The sequence below is a fragment of the Trichechus manatus genome, unplaced genomic scaffold (assembly GCF_000243295.1).
Source record: "Trichechus manatus latirostris isolate Lorelei unplaced genomic scaffold, TriManLat1.0 scaffold00006, whole genome shotgun sequence".
NCBI classification, from domain to species: Eukaryota; Metazoa; Chordata; class Mammalia; order Sirenia; family Trichechidae; genus Trichechus; species Trichechus manatus.
In genome coordinates this window covers 21,934,862-21,957,534 of record NW_004443942.1, presented here as the reverse complement: position 1 = coordinate 21,957,534, position 22,673 = coordinate 21,934,862, and the positions used below count along the sequence as shown (strand labels likewise).

General features: G+C 39.4%; 1 protein-coding gene across 1 annotated transcript in view; it reads left to right on the top strand.

Annotated features, from left to right (window-relative positions):
* The window catches only part of MPPED2 (metallophosphoesterase domain containing 2), a 185,995-nt gene that overhangs the window by 46,086 nt on the left and 117,236 nt on the right, over positions 1–22,673 (top strand). The window contains exon 2 of the mRNA XM_004369744.2: positions 2,592–2,773. Within this exon, the coding sequence (XP_004369801.1) occupies positions 2,592–2,773 (182 nt within the window). The remainder of the gene's footprint in view (positions 1–2,591; positions 2,774–22,673) is intronic.

Below are 22,673 nucleotides of genomic sequence, written 5' to 3'. Positions count from 1 at the left end.
TAATATAAAGCATTGAACGATGTCCCCTCGGGTTTTGTCCAGCCCTGGGATTTTGTGATGCTGTGTTTTCTTCTCATCTTCCCATGTCATCTTGTTTTCCCTTGTGTGTACTCAGGTGTACTTGCAGATCTCACTCTGATATTTGAATCTGGCTCTGGGGGTTAGATTGCCTTGGTAAGATACTTGCCAGGAAATTTGACATGACACCTTGAGAATTCAGCAGCGTAAACAGTAAGCAGTAAAGTTGTTAACTAAAGGGGAAAAAGTAGTATGGGGGTATTCACACAATGGGAACTGGTAGATCTTCCAATAGCAGTCAGGGTCTCCCTTTGGACGTGGTTTACAGTGAAAATATTTTGCTGCCTTAACTGTTATTGAGGTGTTTATCAAATGCCCAGTTTTGGGAGTAGAAGTTTCCCTAGGGTTGTCTCAATTTTAATTACATCCACTGTAAATTGACCACTGTACTTGACATCTTATTTTCAACTCTAAACGCCCGTGGGTTGAAATATCTCCCTTCCTATGACTCCCAGGTGATATTTGTCATGTTTCCTGCAGAGTGGCTCTGACATGCTGCACTGTCTTCTGAAACCTTGTACTTTCTCATGTGAGTAACAGAGGACATCAGTGCTTCTGGGTTAGGGGATCTATGTAAATTCTGCATTTATGCCTGTGTACCTGTTTTTTCCCCAACCCCCATCTTAAATCAATCCTCTATACCAAAAAACGAAAACAAAACAAAACAAAAAAGCAAACCCGTTGTCAGACTCATAGAGACCCTATAGGACAGAGTAGAACTGCCCTGTAGGATTTCTAAGGAGCGGCTGGTAGATTCGAACTGCCTACCTTTTGATTAGCAGCCGAACTCCTAACCACTGCACCACAATCCTCTATACATCTCCCAAAATGTCTACTGATTGTTTCTCATTGAACACATGAAGTAGGTGGTGTCTGTGGGCCAGCCTTCTCTGCTAGTTTTGCTGTCTACTTCAGCTCCGAGCATAGAAGATATACTTTCCCCCTTTTGCTCTCCCCTGTATTTTACCTTTCCTTGGCCTTTATTTAATTATGAATTCTGCTGGATACATAAATGTTTCTCTGGAGGATATGGGTGGGTGGGAAAAAGTTTGCAGTGATTAAAAAATTGACTAGTGTTGCCTGTAGTCTCAGAGATAAAAGATAAAAGGATTAGCCACTAACGAAAAGTGAGTCTATACAGGTTGTGTAGTGATGTCCTTATTCCCTGCTCTAAATTTGCCATATTTAGATTATTTCTTTAAAAAATAAATGGAAAAAAGAAAGGACAGTAAAACAAAGGTTGTAGAGGCAGAATGCATGGGGAATCTTGTGCTGAGATTTCAGTGTATTCTCTTCTGCATTTTAGACATCAAGGGTGGGGTCGTGATATGAAATATTGTTCCTTATTTAATATTTCACACTCTCATCTTCACAGTGCGTGTTTGCATCTTTTGTGACCTTCTCTTTACATTTATAACTCTTTTTTTTTCACCCATAATCCAAAATAAATGTGCATTCCTACAGAGAAATTAGAGGAAGCTGTCAGTGGAGAGTTAATATAGTTAAAGCATCCTTAACTCCGCTACAGACCCCTTAAATAATTAAAACTGTATGCTTGAAGAGTCAGATTTGCATTTCTTTACCAAGTTTATTTAGTATACTTTGTTACCCTCGATTAAATGAGAATGTTCTGTTTCATTTTCTTTGCTTCGGGTTGATCATTTTGCCTTTTGATTCTTATGCCCTAGTGTAATTGCACAGAGCTTAGGTCTCTATAACTATACATATATTAATGCATATGTAGATATATACATACCATTAAAAGGCTTCCTGTTCACACTGAATAGAATCTTTGCCTAAGGCATTTGAGCATTCCTAGTAACCTAAGATGTAACAGGGATGCAGATAATTCATTGTGGTAATGACTGAGATTGACAGAGTTCTTCTAACATCCGATTTTTTTTAAAACCCCACTTATTTTGGCTTCCCTTCCCACAATTTAATTTGTGAATCTCTTAGCAAAAAAGAGAAGATACAAGTGCTGAATGGTTGGGGAAAGGAAATTAAATATAAGTGCCGTGTCTCTTCACATCTCAGTTGGCAAAGCATGTGCAGACTTTGCTGTAAATTAGTTCATTGCTTAAGTTATGCATGTTTAAGAAGGAATAAATTAGTTATTCATTTCCTAATGAATAGTGGGATCAATTGGAGCATGATGAGAGGCAAAATAGCATAATTTTGCTTCCCCAGTTGGGGTTCAGTATCCCTAAACTTCACCATTAATCACTCTATTAGTTTCCTGGGTTATTTCCATCTCTATATATAAGATACTCTTTACTTTTAATTTTCGTACCAGGTAAGTAAGACTTTTTGAATTTGGCCCAGTGGGGTTGTTAGATGAGTGATGCTGTGGTTTTTCTACCCAGACATTTCTCTTGTTACAAAGGGCGCCTCTGCCTTTTCATCGGTTTATCTGGGTTCTTTCACAGGTAACAATCGATATGTATGTGAGATGACAATTGCAAGGGTTCTAATATGTTTAACTGTTATGGGATCTGTTATGTCTACTTTAGGGTCGACCCCATCCCATATGACACTCCAAAACCAGCGGGCCACACGCGGTTTGTCTGCATCTCAGACACACACTCCAGAACAGATGGTATCCAGATGCCTTATGGGGACATCCTTCTCCACACAGGCGATTTCACCGAGCTGGGACTGCCCTCAGAGGTTAAGAAGTTTAATGACTGGTTAGGTAAGGAATGATTGCGTTCTGGCGCCCCCAATTAACCTTTCCCGTCCGAGTGTCACTCACTGCATCCTAATTGAATTAGAACACTTGGAAGCCAGCTTAGCCATTTCTCGTATGATATGCGGTAGTGTCTAGCTTTAATCCAATTCTGTTAATTAAAGATGAATTTTTAGATATTTAATTTTACTGTGCATCTTTCAGTGCCTGGCCTTGGTGGCTCTGGGGCAAAGGGATGGAAAGCTTTGAAACCGATCTCATCTCACTCATTCTGCTTTAATGAGGGAATTCATTGGCACATGCGAGACCTAGAATCATATTTCTAATTCACTGGCTCTGCAGTCTTTCCCAGATATTATGAGCAAAGATGTTACAAATGACCTACTAGTAAGAGAACATTTCTAAGAAATGAAAGAAAATGTAAAAGTCCTTGTATGCAGGGAAGGTCCTTGCGAGCAGCCTGCTCTGAGGTGCTTTCCTAAGTGAACTTGAGGGTGTCCTGAGACTCCTGAAAAAATAAGATGTCTTATTGTAATGCTCCAAAAACTTGGAGTATAAAACCACTCTATACACTGTGAAGTGAATAATGGCACCTTTGTGGTTGCTGTTGAAGCACCCACAGTTAGTGTTACAGCAAAATATTGGATTCTAGGCCAGGCAGTTGCCAAAAATTAGCATTACAAGGTAGTCATGGGTTATTCCCAGCTAGATTACAAGACAGATCTTTTTAAGAATCCTCTTAGGTGAGGGAAAGAAGTGCGAGGGTTCTGAAATTCTAAAGACACTAAAAACTTATACAACAAAGAGTAGAAATCACTCCTGATGAATAATACCATAAATAGTATGTCAGCCAACAAGAATTACTCGGGAAATTTTGGCAGAAACCTTAAATTTTGTTTTTCCATCAAACTAAAGCAGAATTTGAGAAATTATTGATTAAATCATAAAGTGTATGTTTTAATGGAAAAACAAGATTCATGAAAAGCAGTTAAAATATTGTTTTAAAAATAAACAATAAGCCTCACAAATAATGTAACTGTTTTGCTTTTTCATATGACCTTGCACATATGTTCATATTTTTTATAGTTGGCATCAGAGAACATGTCTGTTCTTTTACTTTTATTTCACTGAATAGTGTTGGTAAACTTTTTAAATGTTTTTGTGTAATTTTCATATTTACAAGTAGTCGCCAACTTACAATGGGGTTCTATTCTGAACACCGTTATAAATCAGTTCTGACGTAAGTCAAACACCTCATTTTTTTTCTTTTTTAGTTTTTATTTCGAAAATGGTAGTGTTTTAAATAGTAAATTATAAAATTGAACACCTGCAAGTAAATATCTGAGAATGATAACATCAACCAATTATGTGCTGTAACATTGTATGTGGTACATTTTACTATGATAAGATGTACAAAAACAAAAAATGGACGTTGTTTAAGTGCAAGATGTTGTAACTCTCATACGTCGTAAGTCAGGGACTACCTGTATACTTTTTTAATAGCAGCATGACATTCATACTGTTTGCTGTGCCATTGTTTAATAAGACATCCCTCTAAAGATGAACATTTTAATGGATATCAATTTTTCCTCTGGTAGCTAGTACTGAAATGTACATTTCTGTGTGTATATGTCTTTTTGCTTCCCTTGACTTATTTCACAGGATAAAATACTATGTATGGGTTAAATTACTAAATCAAAACATATAGAATTCTTTATGGTTCTTGCAGTGTATTGCCATCTTGCTTTCCAAGGGGATTGTAGCCATTTACTTCATTAGCAGTGAATGAATGTACTAATTTTACCAAGATCTTGGCAGCACTGGGTATCGAGGCTTTAAATCTTGTACTGTTTTAGTAGGTATTCAGTCATCTCATTTAAAAGTACAAGCTATCTTAAATACCATTTAGCATAATCTCATTTTTTACAGATGAAACAGAGATGCTGAGAAGTTAAGTGACTTTCTCAGAGTGTGGTGGTGGCAGAGTTGGGTCTATAACCCCCATCGTTTCACTTCTACTGTTTTCCCTCTGAAAAGTTTGCAGTTAAACTTTATTTGCAATTTAATTGCAAAGCTTATTTGCAATTAAATGAATTTTAGCAACTCTAATTTATGAACTATTAGTAGGCAAGATGATTTTGACAATTTTAAACTATTCTGTGACAACTGAATCTCAACACAGAAATTATCTAGCTGCACTGATAATATTGATTGTTAAAGAAGGAGAATAGTACAATGGGAAGTCTTTATAGAAATACAAGCTAGATAGATCCTAGTTATAATCTTGATTGACCACTAACATTGGGCAACTGAGTTAACCTCTCTTTTCCTCTTGGTTTTCCTCTGCAGAACTAAGGATTAACACTACCTGTCTTTCTGGATTGTTGTGCAGATTAATCAGTAAATGATTGCTGCTAGTAAGCTTTTGTGGGCCATTAATAATTGAATGGGGAATGTGGTGAATGAACCATCTACAGATATTTAAAGGGTAAAACAAGAAGGGATCAGAGGCATTATTTAGTATATTAGAAGTAAACAATGGGAGATTTCAAGAGGGAAAGCACTCCATAAATGGAAATGTGCCGTAACTAAGGAAATAAAATGATAAGGAGATAAAATACTAAAGCTCAGCTTCACAGTCAGTCCCTTCTCCTGTGATCTTGTGAGGCTGGAAGAAGAGGTCTCCGCAGAGGGTGCAGAATGTGAGGCCAAAGGGAGCCCATAGGGTATGGGTGGAGAAGTCAGAATCCATAGAGAAGGCCCAGAATAGCTCCCTGTTGCCCAGGCAACCTTATGGCGCTCAGAGGGTGAGAGATGGTGTGTGATTACACTCTACTACTTGGCTCAATCGGGAACCTCTCACCTGAGTTCTGCTTTCCAGCAAGAGCTGCCAAGTGACCTGGCAGAGTGGAGTCACAGGTCAGAGCCATCTAGGGCTTTTGCCATAATAGGGCATCTGACTCAGCAGAATGGGTCTCAGAGATTTGGCAGGTACAGGTATCCCCAGCTTTTCAAAAGTTCACTTTATACCCCTTCGCTTTTACGAGAAACCTACATTAGTACCTGTCTTAGTCATCTAGTGCTACCATAACAGAAATACCACAAGTGGATGGCTTTAACAAAGGGAAATTTATTTTCTCACAGTCAAGTAGGCTACAAGTCCAAATTCAGGGCATCAGCTCCAGGAGAAGGGCTTCTCTGTCGGCTCTGGAAGAAGGTCCTTGTGATAACATCAGTCTTCCCTTGGTCTAGGAGCATCTCAGCGCAGGAACCTCAAGTCCAAAGGATGGGCTCTGCTCCCGGCGCTGCTTTCTTGGTAGTATGAGGGCCCCATGTCTCTGCTCACTTTTCTCTTTTATATCTTAGAAGAGATTGGCTTAAGACACTGCCTAATCTTGTAGACCTCATCAATATAACTACCGCTAATCCATTTTATTACATTGTAGTGATAGCATTTACAACACATAGGGAAGTCACATCTGATGATAAAAACGGTAGACAGTCATACGATACTGGGAATCATGGCCCAGCCAAATTGATACACACATTTTTTGGGGGACATAATTCAATCCATGACAGTACCTATTTTGACTAACTGAAAGAAATCTGAAGAGTGTTTTTGCTTTTACGAAAAAAGGTGTAAAACGGAAATAGCCTTCAGTGTTTGTTTAGCAGTGAGCCATTAAAGAGGCAGCATGCACCCTGAGCAGCTAGAATGTTGTCAGGCTCCTTCCCCGGTACTTACACTCAGCATTCCTGCTTTTATTACGTTAGTGTTATTTTAGGTTTTATGTTATTTGGTATGATTTGGTATGATTTGGTAGGTTATTGTTTGGATCTGGGAACGCTCAAAAAATTTCCCGTATGAATTAATGGTAATTGCTTCTTCACTTTATGTGCCATTTTGTCTTACTAAAGGTTTCATAGAAATGCTCTACTTTCAGATGGGGGGAGGGCGGAGGGAGGGTACTTAGAGTACAATGGCCTGTAATTGATTTCCTCCTTTCTATTCAAGTCCTGGGTGGTACAGATGGTTAAAGGGCCCTGCTGCTAACTGAAAGGCTGAAGGTTTGAAAGCACCCAAAGACACCTTGGAAGAAAGGTCTGGCCATCTATTTCTGAAAAATCAGCCATTGAAAACCCAATGGAGCACAATTCTACTCGATACACTTGGGATCACCATGAGTCGGAATCGAGTCCTTGGCAACTGGTTTGGTTTTGTTTAGTCTAGGTTATACTGATTATTGGAAACAACTGTGATCATCCCCCAAGCTCCTTTACACTCTTACCAGCTATTCTTTGCTTCTCCTACAGTCCAGGTACTTCTCTATCCCTACAACAACCGTTTTAAAGATGAGCAACTGAAACTCAAATGGGTTAACTTACCCAAGATCATTTAGCAGATAAGAAGCTCCAAGGGGCTAAGTAACTCATCCAGTTTTACACAAGTAGTAAAACCCAGGGCCAGCTGACCCCAAACCTTGAGCTTATCTCCTTTATCTTTTTTCCGTGATATTATGAGTGGTTTGTGGCAGTTGGGAAACTTGACAGATTTTAGGCTTGAACTACAAGAAATGCTGTAACTCCCAGCAGCTTCTTGTGGAAATTGAGTAGTTGTTTGCCCATGTACTGTTATTTGAAAGATGTGTTTAAGCCTTCCGGTCTTGAATGTCTCCCTGACCTACCAGCTGCAGGGCCTGAGAAATCCCATCATGAGTTCCCTGTTGGTTCAGAGATGATGGGCCCTGGTTAATATGTGCATATGTCACTTGGCAGGTGTGACACACACAGTTATTAATACAGATAATTTATGAGATAAGCTAGCTCAGCGCAGAGTCAAAAGAAGATAGAATTCAAACTAGGTATAACCAAGGACTGTAACAGTAGTGTAGAATATAAAGATTAAGAGCAGCTGGAGAAACCCAGCTTTAAATTCTCTACCTTTGATAAGTTGTTTAAATTCCTTGCCTTGATTTCCTCATGTAAAATGGGCATAATAATAATAATGATTCCCAGTGGTTGTTGGGAAGATGGACTGTGTGATAAAGCTGTGATAAAGCGCAGCCACTGGTTTATAGCAAGCACTCAACAAACAGGGTACAGGGAGACAACCAAGCCAGCAACACAGGATCCAAGATGCAGACACTAGAAGAGACTGCACATTTCAATACTTTACTTTGTCTTCTTGAGCTGCCCTTTGAAATCTTCTCTTCAGCTCTTTTACTTCATCATTTCTTCCACTTGCTTTAGCTGTTCTGTGTTCAAGGGCAAGTTTCAGAGTCTCTTCAGACATCCATTTTGGTCTTTCTTTCTTTCCTATCTTTTAAATGACCTTTTGCTTTCTTTATGTATGATGTTCTTGGTGTTTTCCCACAACTTGTCAGGTCTTTGGTCACTAGTGTTCAATGTGTCAAATCTATTCCTGAGATAGTCTCTAAATTCAGGTGGGATATACTGAGACCCTGGTGGTGTAGTGGTTAAGAGCTCGTCTGCTAGCCAAAAGGTCAGCAGTTCAAATCCACCAGCTGCTCCTTGGAAACCCTAGGGGGCAGTTCTACTCTGTCCTGTAGGGTTGCTATGAGTCAGAATCAACTCCGTGGCAGCAGGTTTGGTTTTTTGTTTTTTATACTGAGATCTGGAGTTAGAAAACCAAAAGGGAAGAACATGCTCAGCATTTTGCAAGCTGAAAGAGTGAACTGAAGAAAAAATTCAAAGCTCAAGTGGTAGTATTGAAGGATTCTATGGGCAAAATATTGAACGATGCAGGAAGCATCAAATGAGATGGAAGGCATACGCAGAGCCACTGTACCAAAAAGAATTGGTTGACATTCATCCACTTCAGGAGGGTAGTATATGATCAAGAACCGATGACACTGAAGGAAGAAGTCAAAACTGGACTGAAGGCAGGTGGAAAACAAGGCTCCAGGAACTGACAGAATACCAATTGAGATGTTTCAATAAGTGGATGCAACACTAGAAGCACTCACTTGTCTATGCCAAGAAATTTGGAAGACAGCTACCTGGCCAACTGAGTGGAACAGATCCATATTTGTGCTCATTCCAAAGAAAGATGATCCAACTGAATTAGAAAATTATTGAACAATATCATTAATAACACACGCAAGTAGCATTTTGCTGAAGCTAATTACAAAATGGTTGCAGCAGTACATTGGCAGGGAACTGCCAGAAATTCAGCCTAGATTCGGAAGAGGATGTGGAGCAAGGGATAGCATTGCTGATGTCAGATGGATCCTGTCTGAAAGCAGAGAACACCAGAAAGATGTTTACCTGTGTTTTATTGACTGTGCAGAGGCATTCAACTGTGTGGATCATAACAAATTATGGATAACATTGCAAAGAATGGAATTCCAGAACACTTAATTGTGCTCCTGCAGAACCTGTACATAGACCAAGAGGCAGTCGTTTGAACAGAACAAGGGAATATCGCATAGTTTAAAATCAGAAAAAGTGCGTGTTAGGGTTGTGTCCTTTCACCATACTTATTCAATCTGTATGCTGACCAGATAATCCAAGAAGCTGGAATATATGAAGAAGAACATGGCATAAAGATTAGAGGACGACACATTAACAACCTGCGATATGCAGATGACACAACCTCGCTTGCTGAAAGTGAAGAGGACTTGAAGGAGTTACTGATGAAGATCAAAGACTAAAGCCTTCAGTGTGGATTATACTTCAACATAAAGAAAACAGAAATCCCAACAACTAGACCAATAAGCAACATCATGATAAACAGATTTCATTTTACTTGGATCCACAATGAATGCCCATGGAAGCAGCAGTCAAGAAATCAAACGACAAATTGCATTGGGCAAATCTGCTGCAAAAGACTTCTTTAAAGTGTTAAAAAGCAAAGATGTCACTTTGAGGACTAAGGTGCACCTGACCCAAGCCATGGTATTTTCAGTCGCCTCATATGCATGGGAAAGCTGGGCAATGAATACGCAAGACCAAAGAAGAATTGATACCCCTGAATTATGGTGTTGGCGAAGAATATTGGGTATACCGTGGACTGCCAGAAGAACGAACGAATCTGTCTTGGAAGAAGTACAGCCAGAATGCTCCTTAAAAGTGAGCATGGTGATACTTTGTCTCACTTACTTTGGACCTGTTATCAGGTGGGACCAGTCCCTGGAGAAGGACATCATGCTTGGTAAAGTATAGGGGGAGGGAAAAAGAGAAAGATCCTCAATGAGATGGATTGACACAGTGGCTGCAACAGTGGGTTCAAACATAGCAACAATTGTGAGGATGGCACAGGACCGGGCTGTGTTTTGTTCTGGTGTGCATGGGGTCGCCACAAGTTGAAACCAACTTGATGGCACCTAACAACAATAACGGAAGGGACTGGCACTTTGGTTTTAAAGAAGGATTCAGAATGTAAGAGGGAGCACCAAGAGCTGTAGGAGTAGAGGCTGAAAACAAGCCAGCCACTCTGTTAACAATTACACTAACGAGACAGAAAGTTAGGCCTTGAAGAGGCCTTTGGAGCTCATTGAGTCTCACCCCCTAATGTGATAGAAGAGGACGCTGAGACTGAGAGATTGAATGAAGTGCCCAGGGTAAGTCAGAGATAATTAATGGCCAAGTTGGGACTGGACTTTGGCCAGGGGGTAAAGGGCTAACACGTATCGGTTATGAACGCTAGAGTCTATATACTTTACCCCCTGCCCCCATTGCATGTGTCATTTCATGCCATCCTCACAATAACTTGAGAAGTAGGTATTATGAGCCTCTTCTTTACTCTTACGGAAACTGAGCCTCAGGAGAGTAAATTTACCTAAGATCACACAATGATGAGATGACCCCAGGACATGAATTTAGGTCCATCAGATTCCAAGTCCCAGGCATGTTGTCTTATCCTTCTCTATTTCCAGTCTGGGATTTGAGTCCTTGCTTGAGGGACTATAACCCGGGTAATCCTTGGTAACTTGAATAACCACCTCCCGTACCACACACACACACAGTGTCTAAGGTAGGGTTACTTCATGCTAAAGCTATTTTCGGCACAGCCTCTGGATATGAGTTGGTCGATGGGAGGTGGGCGAGCATTCTTACCATTTGGTTTGGACAATTCCAAGGGTGGTGAATATGACAAACTAAATACTTTTGAAACCCTGTGGAGCAGTTAACACATAGGGTCACCATGGGTTGGAATCGACTTGATGGCAGTGGGTTAAATACCTGTGAAGAACAGTGAAGACACAGCCAGTCACGAAAACTCAAAGGAATAGTCTAAGTTATGTTGTGACATTAGCATTTCATTGCACTGGACATTCCTTAAAATAAGTAGCCACTGATGGGAACCTGGAAATCTTGCCTTACGTGGGCAGGTATCTTCCACTTCTGAACACTTAAATTACAAATAACCAGTATGCTACTGCCCCAGTGTTTCCTCCAGAATCTCTGCCATAGGTTGCAACTCTAAATCCTATCTCTGCCCCCCTGAGGGAGCGACTAGAACCTCCGTTTTCTGCCTCTCACCAATCTGGCTGATCTGACATCCCAGTTCTCTTATCACCATGAACCATCTGCCCCTCCCTCCACCTAGCTTCTGCCCATAGTGCTGTTTTCAAGAGAACCAGACTGGGGTCCAAGAGGGGAGGTGATTTCTTCTTTAAGAATTTATTGAGATGAAGTTCATATAACATAAAACATTTTAAAGTGAACGCTTTATTGGCCTCTAGCACACTCACAGAGTTGTGTGACCAAGTTAGCTGTAGCTCAGATACGCTACAGGTACCTCATGAATAGGCTCTGGTGAGCCACCCAACCATTGTAACATATTCTTTTTTGGCTTGGCAAAAGTGCATCCCTGTCAAAAGTACACTTGTCACAGAGGCTGATTGATGATGGGTGGGGAGATGGGGAGTTAATGCTTAATGGGTACAGAGTTTCTGTGGGTGATGAAAAAGTTTCAGAAATAAATAGTGGTGATGGTTGCACAACATTGTAAATATGATTGATAGCACTAGGTGATTCAAATGGCAAATTTTATGTTATTCGTATCTGACCACAATAAAAAAGTAAATTTGTCAACTACAAGTTACCTACCAGTTAAAAAATGATGATTTTTAATGCATTTTGGTAAATTATGAATGCCAGTGGTTTCTAATACCTCTTTCCCTGAAGGTACATTTTGTGAGGCATTGGACCTTGTGTGGTCTTCCTTCACTTTGCTCCCACATTCTTCCTGCTTTTGCCTCTTTGATATTCTTTACTGTTCATTCATTTCATCTCCGCTGTCCTCTTCAGAATGTTTTTGGTGGCCTTATTTTTGAATATTGCATGTATTCCTATGGATGCTGCATAAATGAGCATTAAAAACCAGTTGCTGTCGAGTGGATTCAGACTCATGGCAAGCCCATGTGTGTCAGAGTAGAACTGTGTTCCACAGAGTTTTCATAGATTGCTGATTTTTTGGAGGTAGGTTGCCATGCCTTTCTTCTGAGGAGCCTCTTGGTGCACTAGAACCTCCAGCCTTTCAGTTAGCAGCTGAGTGTGTTAATCATTTGCACTACCCAGGGACTCCAAATAGGCATTGTTGTATGCCATCAGGTCTGTTCCGACTCATGATTGCACATCCGCCTTCTACTTTCCAACTTTCAAATACCCACACCAAATTTCCCATTCCCCAAATGGAACATGCCCTTTCACACCTCTTTCCCTTTGGCAAACTCTTTTCCCCCTTAGTGGAATGACCTTCTCCTCCTGGAGAACTCACTCATCCTTTATGACCCATCTCAGATATTGCACCCTCTATGCAACCTTCACTGGCTCTCTTTCAGAGTTAATTGTTTCCCTTAATGTATTGGTCAGACATTTGTGCAGCCCTTCCCTCAGTTGTTAGGCAATTGTGTATGTTTCTCTCTCCCATAGTAGACAACAGTATATGCCTAAAGAGTGCTCTTCATATACTCAATTCTGTATATAGGGCCTGGCACATAGTTGGTGCACACAAATATTTGTTGAATCATTGAGGGAATGAGTGACTGTAAAGGTACAAGACTTCCTATCTGCACTTTTGGCCTGAACTTTAAAATTATATAGCATTGTGTGTCTATAGTGTCTTGTACTTCCCTTCCATTCTGCTCTCTTTCTTTGTCTTCCCTTTCCTTCCATTTCTCTTTCTCATTTCTTTTCCTTTTATCCTCAATGAATTTATAACATCCGGTTGGCTGTTATTAATGATTCTTACATGCTCTGCAGAGATACTTAAGGTTTTTTGTTATGTTTTCTGTATTATAATTAGAAAGTTAGGGTTCTTGGGTGGTCTGTTCTTTCAGCTGCAAGTTTATATATAATGATCTAGCCAGTCAAAGATCCCTTCCAATACAGCACCAATGGCATGAACTTCTAATTATGGCTTTTCTTTGATCTGGGTTGTCATTTAATAGCTCTAAGTTTCAATATCTCCAAGCCTAAAAGGGGAAAAAAAAAATGCTTCTAGGAAAATATCAAGAAGAGGGCTATTCTTATTTGTAAGAGCATTGTATGAGACCTGGTTATAACAGAATATGACTGTAACAGACATCCCAGATTGTAGACTTACAAAATCAATTTTGGCCCTTTTGGAATACTGGAAGACTGTGTTCTGTTTCCAATGATTCTTCTATTGGCCCAAAGTTCTGGAACGGATCTTTAGGAAAAGCTTTCCTAAAGTAATTTAAGAAATGACTATTTGAGGTATAGAATTCAGAGCCTGAGTTATTTATTTTATTTTTATAATACACATAATACATGTTTGTTCCTGGTAACTTAGAAAATAAAGATAAGTGGGGAGAAGAAAACAAAATTACCCATGGCCAAAGATAACCACTGTTAACATTTTAATGTATATCTTTATAGAATATTTTCTGTTGATAGATATGTACGCACATATTCACACACGCGTATGTTAAAAAATCAAAATAGAGATCTTACAGCAGTAGTGTTTTGTAGTTTGTTTTTCCTCCTAACTATATATTACAAGCAACTTTCCCATTAACAGATATGACTGTAATACTTTTTCCCAAAAGAATATTTTCATTATAAATAAAATACATATACATTATAGAAATTTAACTATTTGGAAGTATACAAAGTAGAAAATATATATTCCTGTATAATCCTATCTTCAGAGAAATTACTATTTGAGGTATAGAATTTCAGAAATTTTTCTACTTTATATTTCTGTTTTGTGTATTCTCAGTTAGCAGTAGCAGCAAATCTTCACCCATTAAGGGCTTTTTGTTTAACAACTGTTTTTTAAAACTAATACAGCTATGCCTATTATTCTGTAACTTAAAAAAAAAAAATCATGCACATCCTTCTGTGCCAATATAGCATTCTGTCATATGGATGTACTCTATTTAGCCAGATTTCTAATACTGGACACTTACGTTGTTTCCATTCTTTTGGTATTATATGCACTGGAGTATGATGAACATCCTTATTGCTATGTCTTTGCAGACATCCTTAATTATTTTTGTAGATATATTCCTAAAAGTGAATTGTTGCTTCAAACAATGCATTTTTTTAAAGTTTTTATTACATACTGTTAAATTTCCCTCTATAAAGATTACAATTTCTCCTCAATACTCTCAGCAGCTTTGAGATTTGTGTCACATGTTTTTGAATATCCTCAGTGGCAGCAAATCTTCACACTTTAAAGGCTTTTTAAAAATGTCTACAAACTCTTCTTCCTAATTGTGACAGCTTACCTGCTTATTGTGTAAAAATAAATAACGATACAAAAAAAAGATCACTAGTAAATCCTATCATTCATAGATAACTATTAACCTATTCCTCACTTATCTGCTATCGCATTATCTGACATTTTGCATTTACAGTATTTAAAAATCTGCTCTATTTTGCTCATTAACAGTATATGCCTGGCAGTAATAAATGCAGAGTTGCGAGGCAACAGCAACACTGGCTGTGATGGTTAAGGTTATTGTCAGTTGGGCTGGGCCGTGATTCTCGGTGGTTTGGCAGTTATGTAATGATGTAATTTGTCAGTGATGTAACGATGTAGTCACCCTGCATTTTGTGATCTACTGTGGTGGTTCTCCATTTTCACATAAAGCTGATTTTTGCATAACAACTTGGTCTTTGGAACCTAACCGTGTCAGTCAGTGAGGAGTGAGTGTGTTAACAGTTGTTACCTGTGCTGATGTGTAGTGTGTGTGTGCATGTGTGTGTATAGATGTGTAAATAGGTAGTATGGTATAAGATTAAGACCATGCATACTGAATTAAGTCTGCTTATGCTTGAATCCTGGTTAATTCTGCCATCTTTAGTTTGTTCATCTGTAAATGGAGAATAATTAATGCTTATAGTACCTAACCTACAAGGATTGTTGTGAGGTTAAATAAGATAAAGGATACAGACAGTGACTGGTCAGTGAATGTTATCTGCTCGTATTATGTTATTCAAGCATGCCATGACTCCTTCCTGCCCTGGTGGTGGGTTCCCTCATTCCCCAGGAGGGCAGAAGATGGAGAGATGGGGGGAGGGGAGAATTCCAGGAAAGGTGGCCTTATAGTCTCTTGTACCACAGTGCCCCTCTGGTCCATGGGGATCCACTCTGCCTGTGGTATAGAGGAAAAGATGAGTACTGTGGCCCTGCCTGGTCGCCAGGAACCTCGTGCTGTCCCCTTTTCAAGCACGCAGACCAAACACGCACAGACTATCTTTTAGATTCTAATTAACCTCCGAACCACACACATCAGGGGACCAGGCCTCCCCTGTCCTGACCCTCTCCTCAATCTTCTGTCATCTCCCTTTTGTCACCTCTCTTTAATCTGGCCCACTCACTCTTCCCACCAATGTCATCTCCCCTCCTCCAGACACCATCCCTGCCCACCAGCTCATGTCTTACAAACTCCAGGACACTAGGCATTAGCCAGGTATCTATGAGAGTTTTCAATCTTGTTTTAAACTCTTAGACATAATACTTTCCAGGCATGGTTTGTACAATTGAGGCTTCTGATTTTTTTAAACAACCAAAGATTATTGGGAACTGGGTCTTGTGAATAAGATGGATGGGCAAGTTGGGATATACTATTTGGAATAAAAACAGTGATGTGATATAATGGTGATTGCTCTCAGGAAGGGCCCATAGCAGTTCCCAAACAATAGTTTCAGAAATGGTGTGAGCACGAATGTTCATAGTCATATAACTTTATGACCACTTCATAGTCATATCCAATAAAGAGGTAAAGGTATGAGGGTTTAAGAAGGGGAAACAAGATGACTTTTCCCATGATTTATAGAGGTGAATGTGCTAGAGATCACTGGAGCTCAGAATTCCCTGATTCTTATTGTTTAGAGTTTAATACTAAAGGAGTTTCTTTATCTTTAGCTTGCTCACAGAAACAATATCTGACATGCTATACTATTCAGTTTTTAATTAATAATTTGGCTTTCCTAGTTACCATCCTAGAGTTATCATTTATTTAACGGCTTCTCTTTTTATTTCAAACAATTCACTTAAGTTTTTTTAAATTAGTGTGTGATTGTAAGATTTAAAAAATTGTCTGAGTTGCCTATATGTTCCATCATATGAATACAAGTATCCTGTTTTCTTGTCTGTAATAGTATAAAACTTGTTGCCATCAAGTTGATTCTGACTCATAGTGACCCTATAGGACTGAGCTGAACTGCCACATAGTGTTTCCAGTGCTGTAATCTTTACAGAAGCAGATTACCGCATCTTTCTCCCATGGAGCAGCTGGTGGGTTTGAACCACTGACATTTCAGTTAGCAGCTAAACACTTAACCACTGCACTGTCTGGGCTCCTTTGTAATAGTATACCCAAACTCATTGCCATCGAGTCGATTCTGATTCATAGCAACCCTATAGGACAGAGTGGAACTCCCCCATAGGGTTTCCAAGGAGCAGCTGATGGATTTGAACTGCCAGCATTTTTGGTTAGCAGCTGAGCTCTTAACCACTGTGCCACCAGGGCTCCTTTGTAATAGTATAGAGTATTTGTTTAGTCCAAGTAACAGTCGATTTATGCTTATTATCTACTTGTCCTGTTTTTCTTTGAAGAATATTTTTTGCTAAAGTGAATTACTTCATGGTCTAAATCATATATAAATACATTCTCCCAATAAGGACAAAATGAACTTTAAAATATAGTTCTATTTTGGTATAGAATTAAGTAAAGTACTTGGGAAAAAAAAAACACAGAATAGTTGAATATGCTCAAATAAGTAAAGATTGGATCGTCTTCCATTAGAAAGGATCATTAGTGACCAGAGGACATGATGGCTAGGTCTTTTGTGATCCATGTGAACCTAATCTTGTGTGTTACGGCCAGCCATTTTCTTAAATTACATTAATTATAATACCTCTAATTTATATGACATCTTTCCTCCAAAGGATTCAAAATACCTTTGAGTATATTAGGTTGTTAATGCTTATAATGTTCCAGGGAAGTTGATATGGGTAGGCAGTATTATCCCTGTCTTACTGATGGATGGATGAAGATCCAGAAAGGTGGAAGGACAGACGGGGGTCACATTGTCAGCCAACACAAAAGCTAACACTGAATTTCAGCTCCACTGTTCCAGCCTACAATTCTGAACAGTCATTTTTTTATTTTTATTTTTCTGAAGTAGCCTCCATCTCTTACAAAGGGATGGACATGGGAAAGTAACATACAGGCATTACTGAATCAGCTTAACAGAAAATGTCAGATAATTACTTTTCTTAAAAGAGTAACTGTTTTTGCACTTCCTGTATGTAAATTACATTACAGTAAAAATAAATAATATAAAAAAGGAGCTCTTTAAAAACAAAAAAGTCCCCAACTTTTCCAAACCATCTAGTCCAAGAGGGGAAATTGAAGCCCCAAACTACGTAATCCTAAACCCTAGAGCAAGATCCTTGTATTATTCCATAACATGAAGGAACTTCACCCTCAAACGATTATTCGAATATGTTTGAAGTGTCTTCTAAGGGCCAGGCCCTGCTTTGTGGTAGGTACTGAGGACACGGAAGGAACACAGAGTGAGATCGCTGCAGTTAGCATCCAGCCTCTGATTGTCAGTATTATTTTTCATGTTTTATAAGTTAGGCAATTGGACCTTACAGGTTTAAATGTCTTGCCCAGTTTTGCACAGGAGATTTGTTAGTGGAAGGCCCAGGACAAGAGACCTTCTTCTGCCTGGGTGTGACACTATATTTCATTCTATGCTAATTCTGAATATCAAAACTTGGGAGATTAGTCTAATTCTTTGAGGTTTTATTTATGGAATGGAGCATTGATTTTTGTCTTAATCTCTCTCTCTCCAGATACTTCTATCTAACCAGACACTAGGTATTTCTACATAGATGGTAGATGGTCGACAGACACCTCCAAACCAATATATCTCAAACTGAATTAATGCGTCTACCAAATACTACTGCTTGTTCTCCTGAATTCCTTTTTTGATTCACATTACGCTATTGATTCACATGGGGTCGCCATGAGTCAGAATCGACTCAACAGCAACTAACAATAACGATAACATCCATTAACCCAGGCAACTCCTCTATCTAACTCTGACCACATTTTGTCAGATCTCTGTCCATTTCTAGTGGACTGCTGAGGCCCAGCCTGTCATTCATCTTTCCTGGAATAGAATAATAATAATAACTAACATTTACTGAGCACTCATTATTGCCTGACCCTCGTTGTTGTTGTTAGTTGCAGTCAAGTTGATTCCAACTCATGGTGACCCCGTGTTTTACAGAGTAGAACTGCTCCATAGGGTTTTCTTGGCTGCAGTCTTAATGGAAGCAGATTGCTAGGCCTTTCTTCCGCAGTTCTGCTGGGGAAGTTAGCAGTTGAGCACAAATGGCGCCACCTGGGAACTCTTAACACGCATTATTCATTTAATCATCACAACACTCTGAGATTGGTTCATGTTATTATTTTTACAGATGAAGAAATAGAGGCACAAGAAATGGGGCATACCAACAGGCTGATACTTTGTGGAATGCATTTTAGGAATCAGTTACCTATGAAATAAAGTTTATAGTGGCATTCAGAGATCTTCATGACCTGGTCAAACCTGTCTGTCCAGCTTCACTTTCCTCCACACTTCTCCCCAGCCTCTCCTGAGTTCTCTGGCCTTGTGTCCATTCTCTCCCTTGCTCCTTCTCCTCCAGCCACAGCCCCCTTCTGGTCTAAGGTTTTTCCACCTTGAACCTTTGTACTTGCTGTTTTCTTGAGGTGTAGGTCTCTGCTTAAATGCCACCTCTTCAGAGAGGCCTTCTTGTGTCTCCTTTTTGTCAGTCTTCCTCCACTGAATGTAAGCTCCCCAACGGCCTGGACCTTATCTTGTGTACCGCTTTATATCCCATACCTACAACAGTGCCTGATACATAAGAACTACTCAAAAAATGTGCATTGAGTGAATGGATGGGTGAATGAAAGAAAGCTCTGTGAGAACAGGGGTTTTATCTGTCTTGCTCCCTATTGTTGATGCGGCTGAAGACACAGTGCTTTGTGTGGAGTAAGCACTCAATAAATTTTCACTGAATAACTGAATATTTGCTCATGTTGGTATGACTGCCTGCCTGTCAATCTCACTTCCTTTCTTCTGTGAAATCTTGTTCATTCTTGTTACTTCTGTTGTGAAACTGGCCATGGCCTTTCCAGTTCATTGTCATCCCTTCCTCCCCTCCATAGTATGGTCAGGCCACTCATGTACAGTACTTTTAGGGCCTCTGATCTCCTCTTTCCATTATGAATCTCCTGAGAGCAGACACTTAGGGGAATCCCTAGAAAATAGTGACCCTTCAATAAATGTTTGTTTGCCCTCACTTCCTGGTTGTGCTTCCATGGACAACATGCTTTGCTTCTTTGCTCTGAGCTTCAGCCACCTCTTCTTGTCCATAAGGGGAAGTAGTTACAAGGTTGTGAGGATGAAGTCTGAGAAGAGTCGTTGGAAGTTGTCAAGTGGCATATAAATGTAGAGATTATCGTTTCTTAACATCTCATCCCATCCTTCATTACCAAAGTATATCAGAGACCTCCGAATGCATTTCCAGACTCTGCCACAAGTTCTGGATAAAAGAACAGTGGTCCTTGTATCACAGTGCCCCTTTAGTTTGGCTTTGACCTGGCTAGTTCAGCATAGATCATTCCATTTCCATTCCCCCACCTCCCTCAGCCTGCCTGCATGTTGTTTCCAGGAGTCTTTATTCCAGCTGTCCCCTGAGTTTTTGAATACCATTTTCCTGGCCCTTCAAGCTGCATGGAGAATCAGTTTTCCTTCTAGTCTATCACTTGACTCACTAATTCTTGATGTCACCCCCCCCCCCCACCTTGACTGATAAATTTTCATTATTGGTTTCGCGTGAAAGTCTTCAGGGTTCCACTCTGCCTGACCCTTGTGGTCACTTAGTGATTACGTGTGCCAGCTGAGGTAATTTATTCACTTTGTTTTGGTGTGAACATGTCCCTTGGGTCTTGTAACTGCTGTAATCACTTGAGCCTGGTGACTGTTAAATGCTTTAAACACAGTTATTTTAAATTTATAATTGTTTTCATTAAAAATCCCTTATACTAACTTAAGTGACCTTGCAGTCAACATGGCATTATGTTCAGGGGGAAGGAATAAAAATATTATGATGCAAATAATATAATGCCCATCAGAGATAACATGGCACATCATTAGCTCACCCTACACATTCTCACTTAGAGTTGTACAAGGAAAGTGAAAGAGAAGAGGACATAATTATAGCACTGTCCATGTAATTCAATACAGCCATTCCCACATGCAGGGTAGGCCACTAGCCTAGGGAGTGGAAAGGAGTGAAGTCCAAGGTGAAGAACTAGAAAGACCCCACAAGAGGCTCATTAAATGTGTAGACAGCACTTCTCACACAGTGGGCAGTCCTAGTGATTAGCTGTTTGTTAATAACATTTTTATACTTATTATTTTGAAATAATTTCAAGTTTACAGGAGAGTTGAAACTATAATACATGAACTCCCGTATCCCCTTCATCCAGATTCACCTACTGTTAATGTTTTGCCACGTGTGCTTTAGCATTCTCAATGTGTGTATGTGTGTGATTTCTTTTCCTGAACCATTTGAAAGCAAACTTCAGACATCATACCCCTCTGCCCTAAATAGTTCAGTGTTTCTTCCCTAAAAACACAGATACTTATCTACATAACCCCACTGCAGTGACCCAAGTCAGAAAATATAATTTATTTATTTTTTATTGTGCATTAGGTGAAAGTTTACAGAGCAACTTAGTTTCCCATTTGATAGTTTATACATACAGTGTTCCATAACATTGTTTCATTCCCTGCAGTGTGTCCGCACTCTCCCTGTTTGCATCCTAGGCTCCCCATTCCCTTTAGTCCTAATTTTCTAGCCCTTCCTGCCTTCTCATCTTTGCTTTTGGACAAATGTCACCCTTTTGATCTCATGTAATTGATTGTTCTGAGAAGCACGTTCCTCTCAGGTGTTATTGTTTATTTTGTAGGCCTGTCTATTAATTTATTATTTAATTTGCAGATTTTATTCAGATTTTGCCAACAGACCCAATATTGTCCTTTATAGAGTTTTTTTTTTATTCCTATTCTAGGATCCAATCCAAAATCATGCATTGCAATCAGTTTTTAAAATCAAACCAAATCGAAATACTGTTTCTCACTTTCTTTCTCTCGAAGAGGGAAGGTTGGTCCTATGAAATTAGTATTTTTACCTGCATTTCTAAATAATTATGAGGTATTTATTAAGTGACAAGACACCATGCTGGGTAGATTTTTACAAACACATTTGTTTACTCATTTTATCCTGCTAGCAAACAAAAAGGCAGTTATTCCTGAGCTGCACTTACAGAAGCCGGAACTCAGTGGGGCTACTGTGTTCCAGATCACATAGCTTTGAGGGGCAGAATCTGTGCTCTGAATCCTGCATTCTTCTGTGGCATACAGAAAGGGTAGAACTCCAGGATCCCAGAGATGGGGCTAACAATGTGGAATCTGTTGTTGTTATGTTGTTAGGTGCCATCGAGTCGGTTTTGGCTCAGGCGACCCCATGCACAACAAAACGAAACACTGCCCTGTCCTGCACCATCCTCAGAATCGTTGTTACGCTTGAGCTGGTTGTTACAGCCACCATCATCAGTCCATCTAGTTGAGGGGCTTCCTCTTTTTCGCTGACTTTACCAAGCGTGACAGACACGTGGGAGATGTGGAGTCTAGTGATGTTATATTTGTTTTCTTTCTAGTTCTTAATATTGTATTGGCAAAGATCAGAAAATATATTTACATTAGAGAGTTACCTAACATCCTTTTTGGCTCAAAAAGATACTCCCTGGTGTCTTCATTAAATTGAAAAAATGGCAAAACTCGTAACTAATGTCTAACAAACTAGGCTTGTTTGATGGAGGGCTGTTAGACTCTTGACCAGAGTGTGCTAATTAATGAAGTCAGAAAGAGTTTTGATAACATGGTGGGTGGTACTAAAAACTTGCAAACTTGGATATTCTGTATATATTTCTGGTCTGGCTAAGTTAGTCCTTGTGGACACTTGAAGTCACCTTCCAGAGTTGTGAGTTGAATGGTTCCTGAAAAGACAGTTTATTAGTAGGCATTCATTTTTTAATTTAGCCTAAGTTGGAGATTCCATTTGAAAACTCACAGTTAGATGTCTACATTTTGTTTGTACCTTCTGGGTTTTGTTTCTATGTTATTATTTGGAGAGGGAGTTGAGAACAGTTTCGTAGTTTCATTTAAATTTTTTTTCAGTTTTCCTAATTTTTTTTTTTTTTTTAATTGTTTAACCCGTGAATGCTTACAGAACAAATAGTTTCTCATGAAACAGTAGTACACATATTGTTTTATGACATTGGTCAACAACCCCACAACATGTCAACCCTCTAACTTC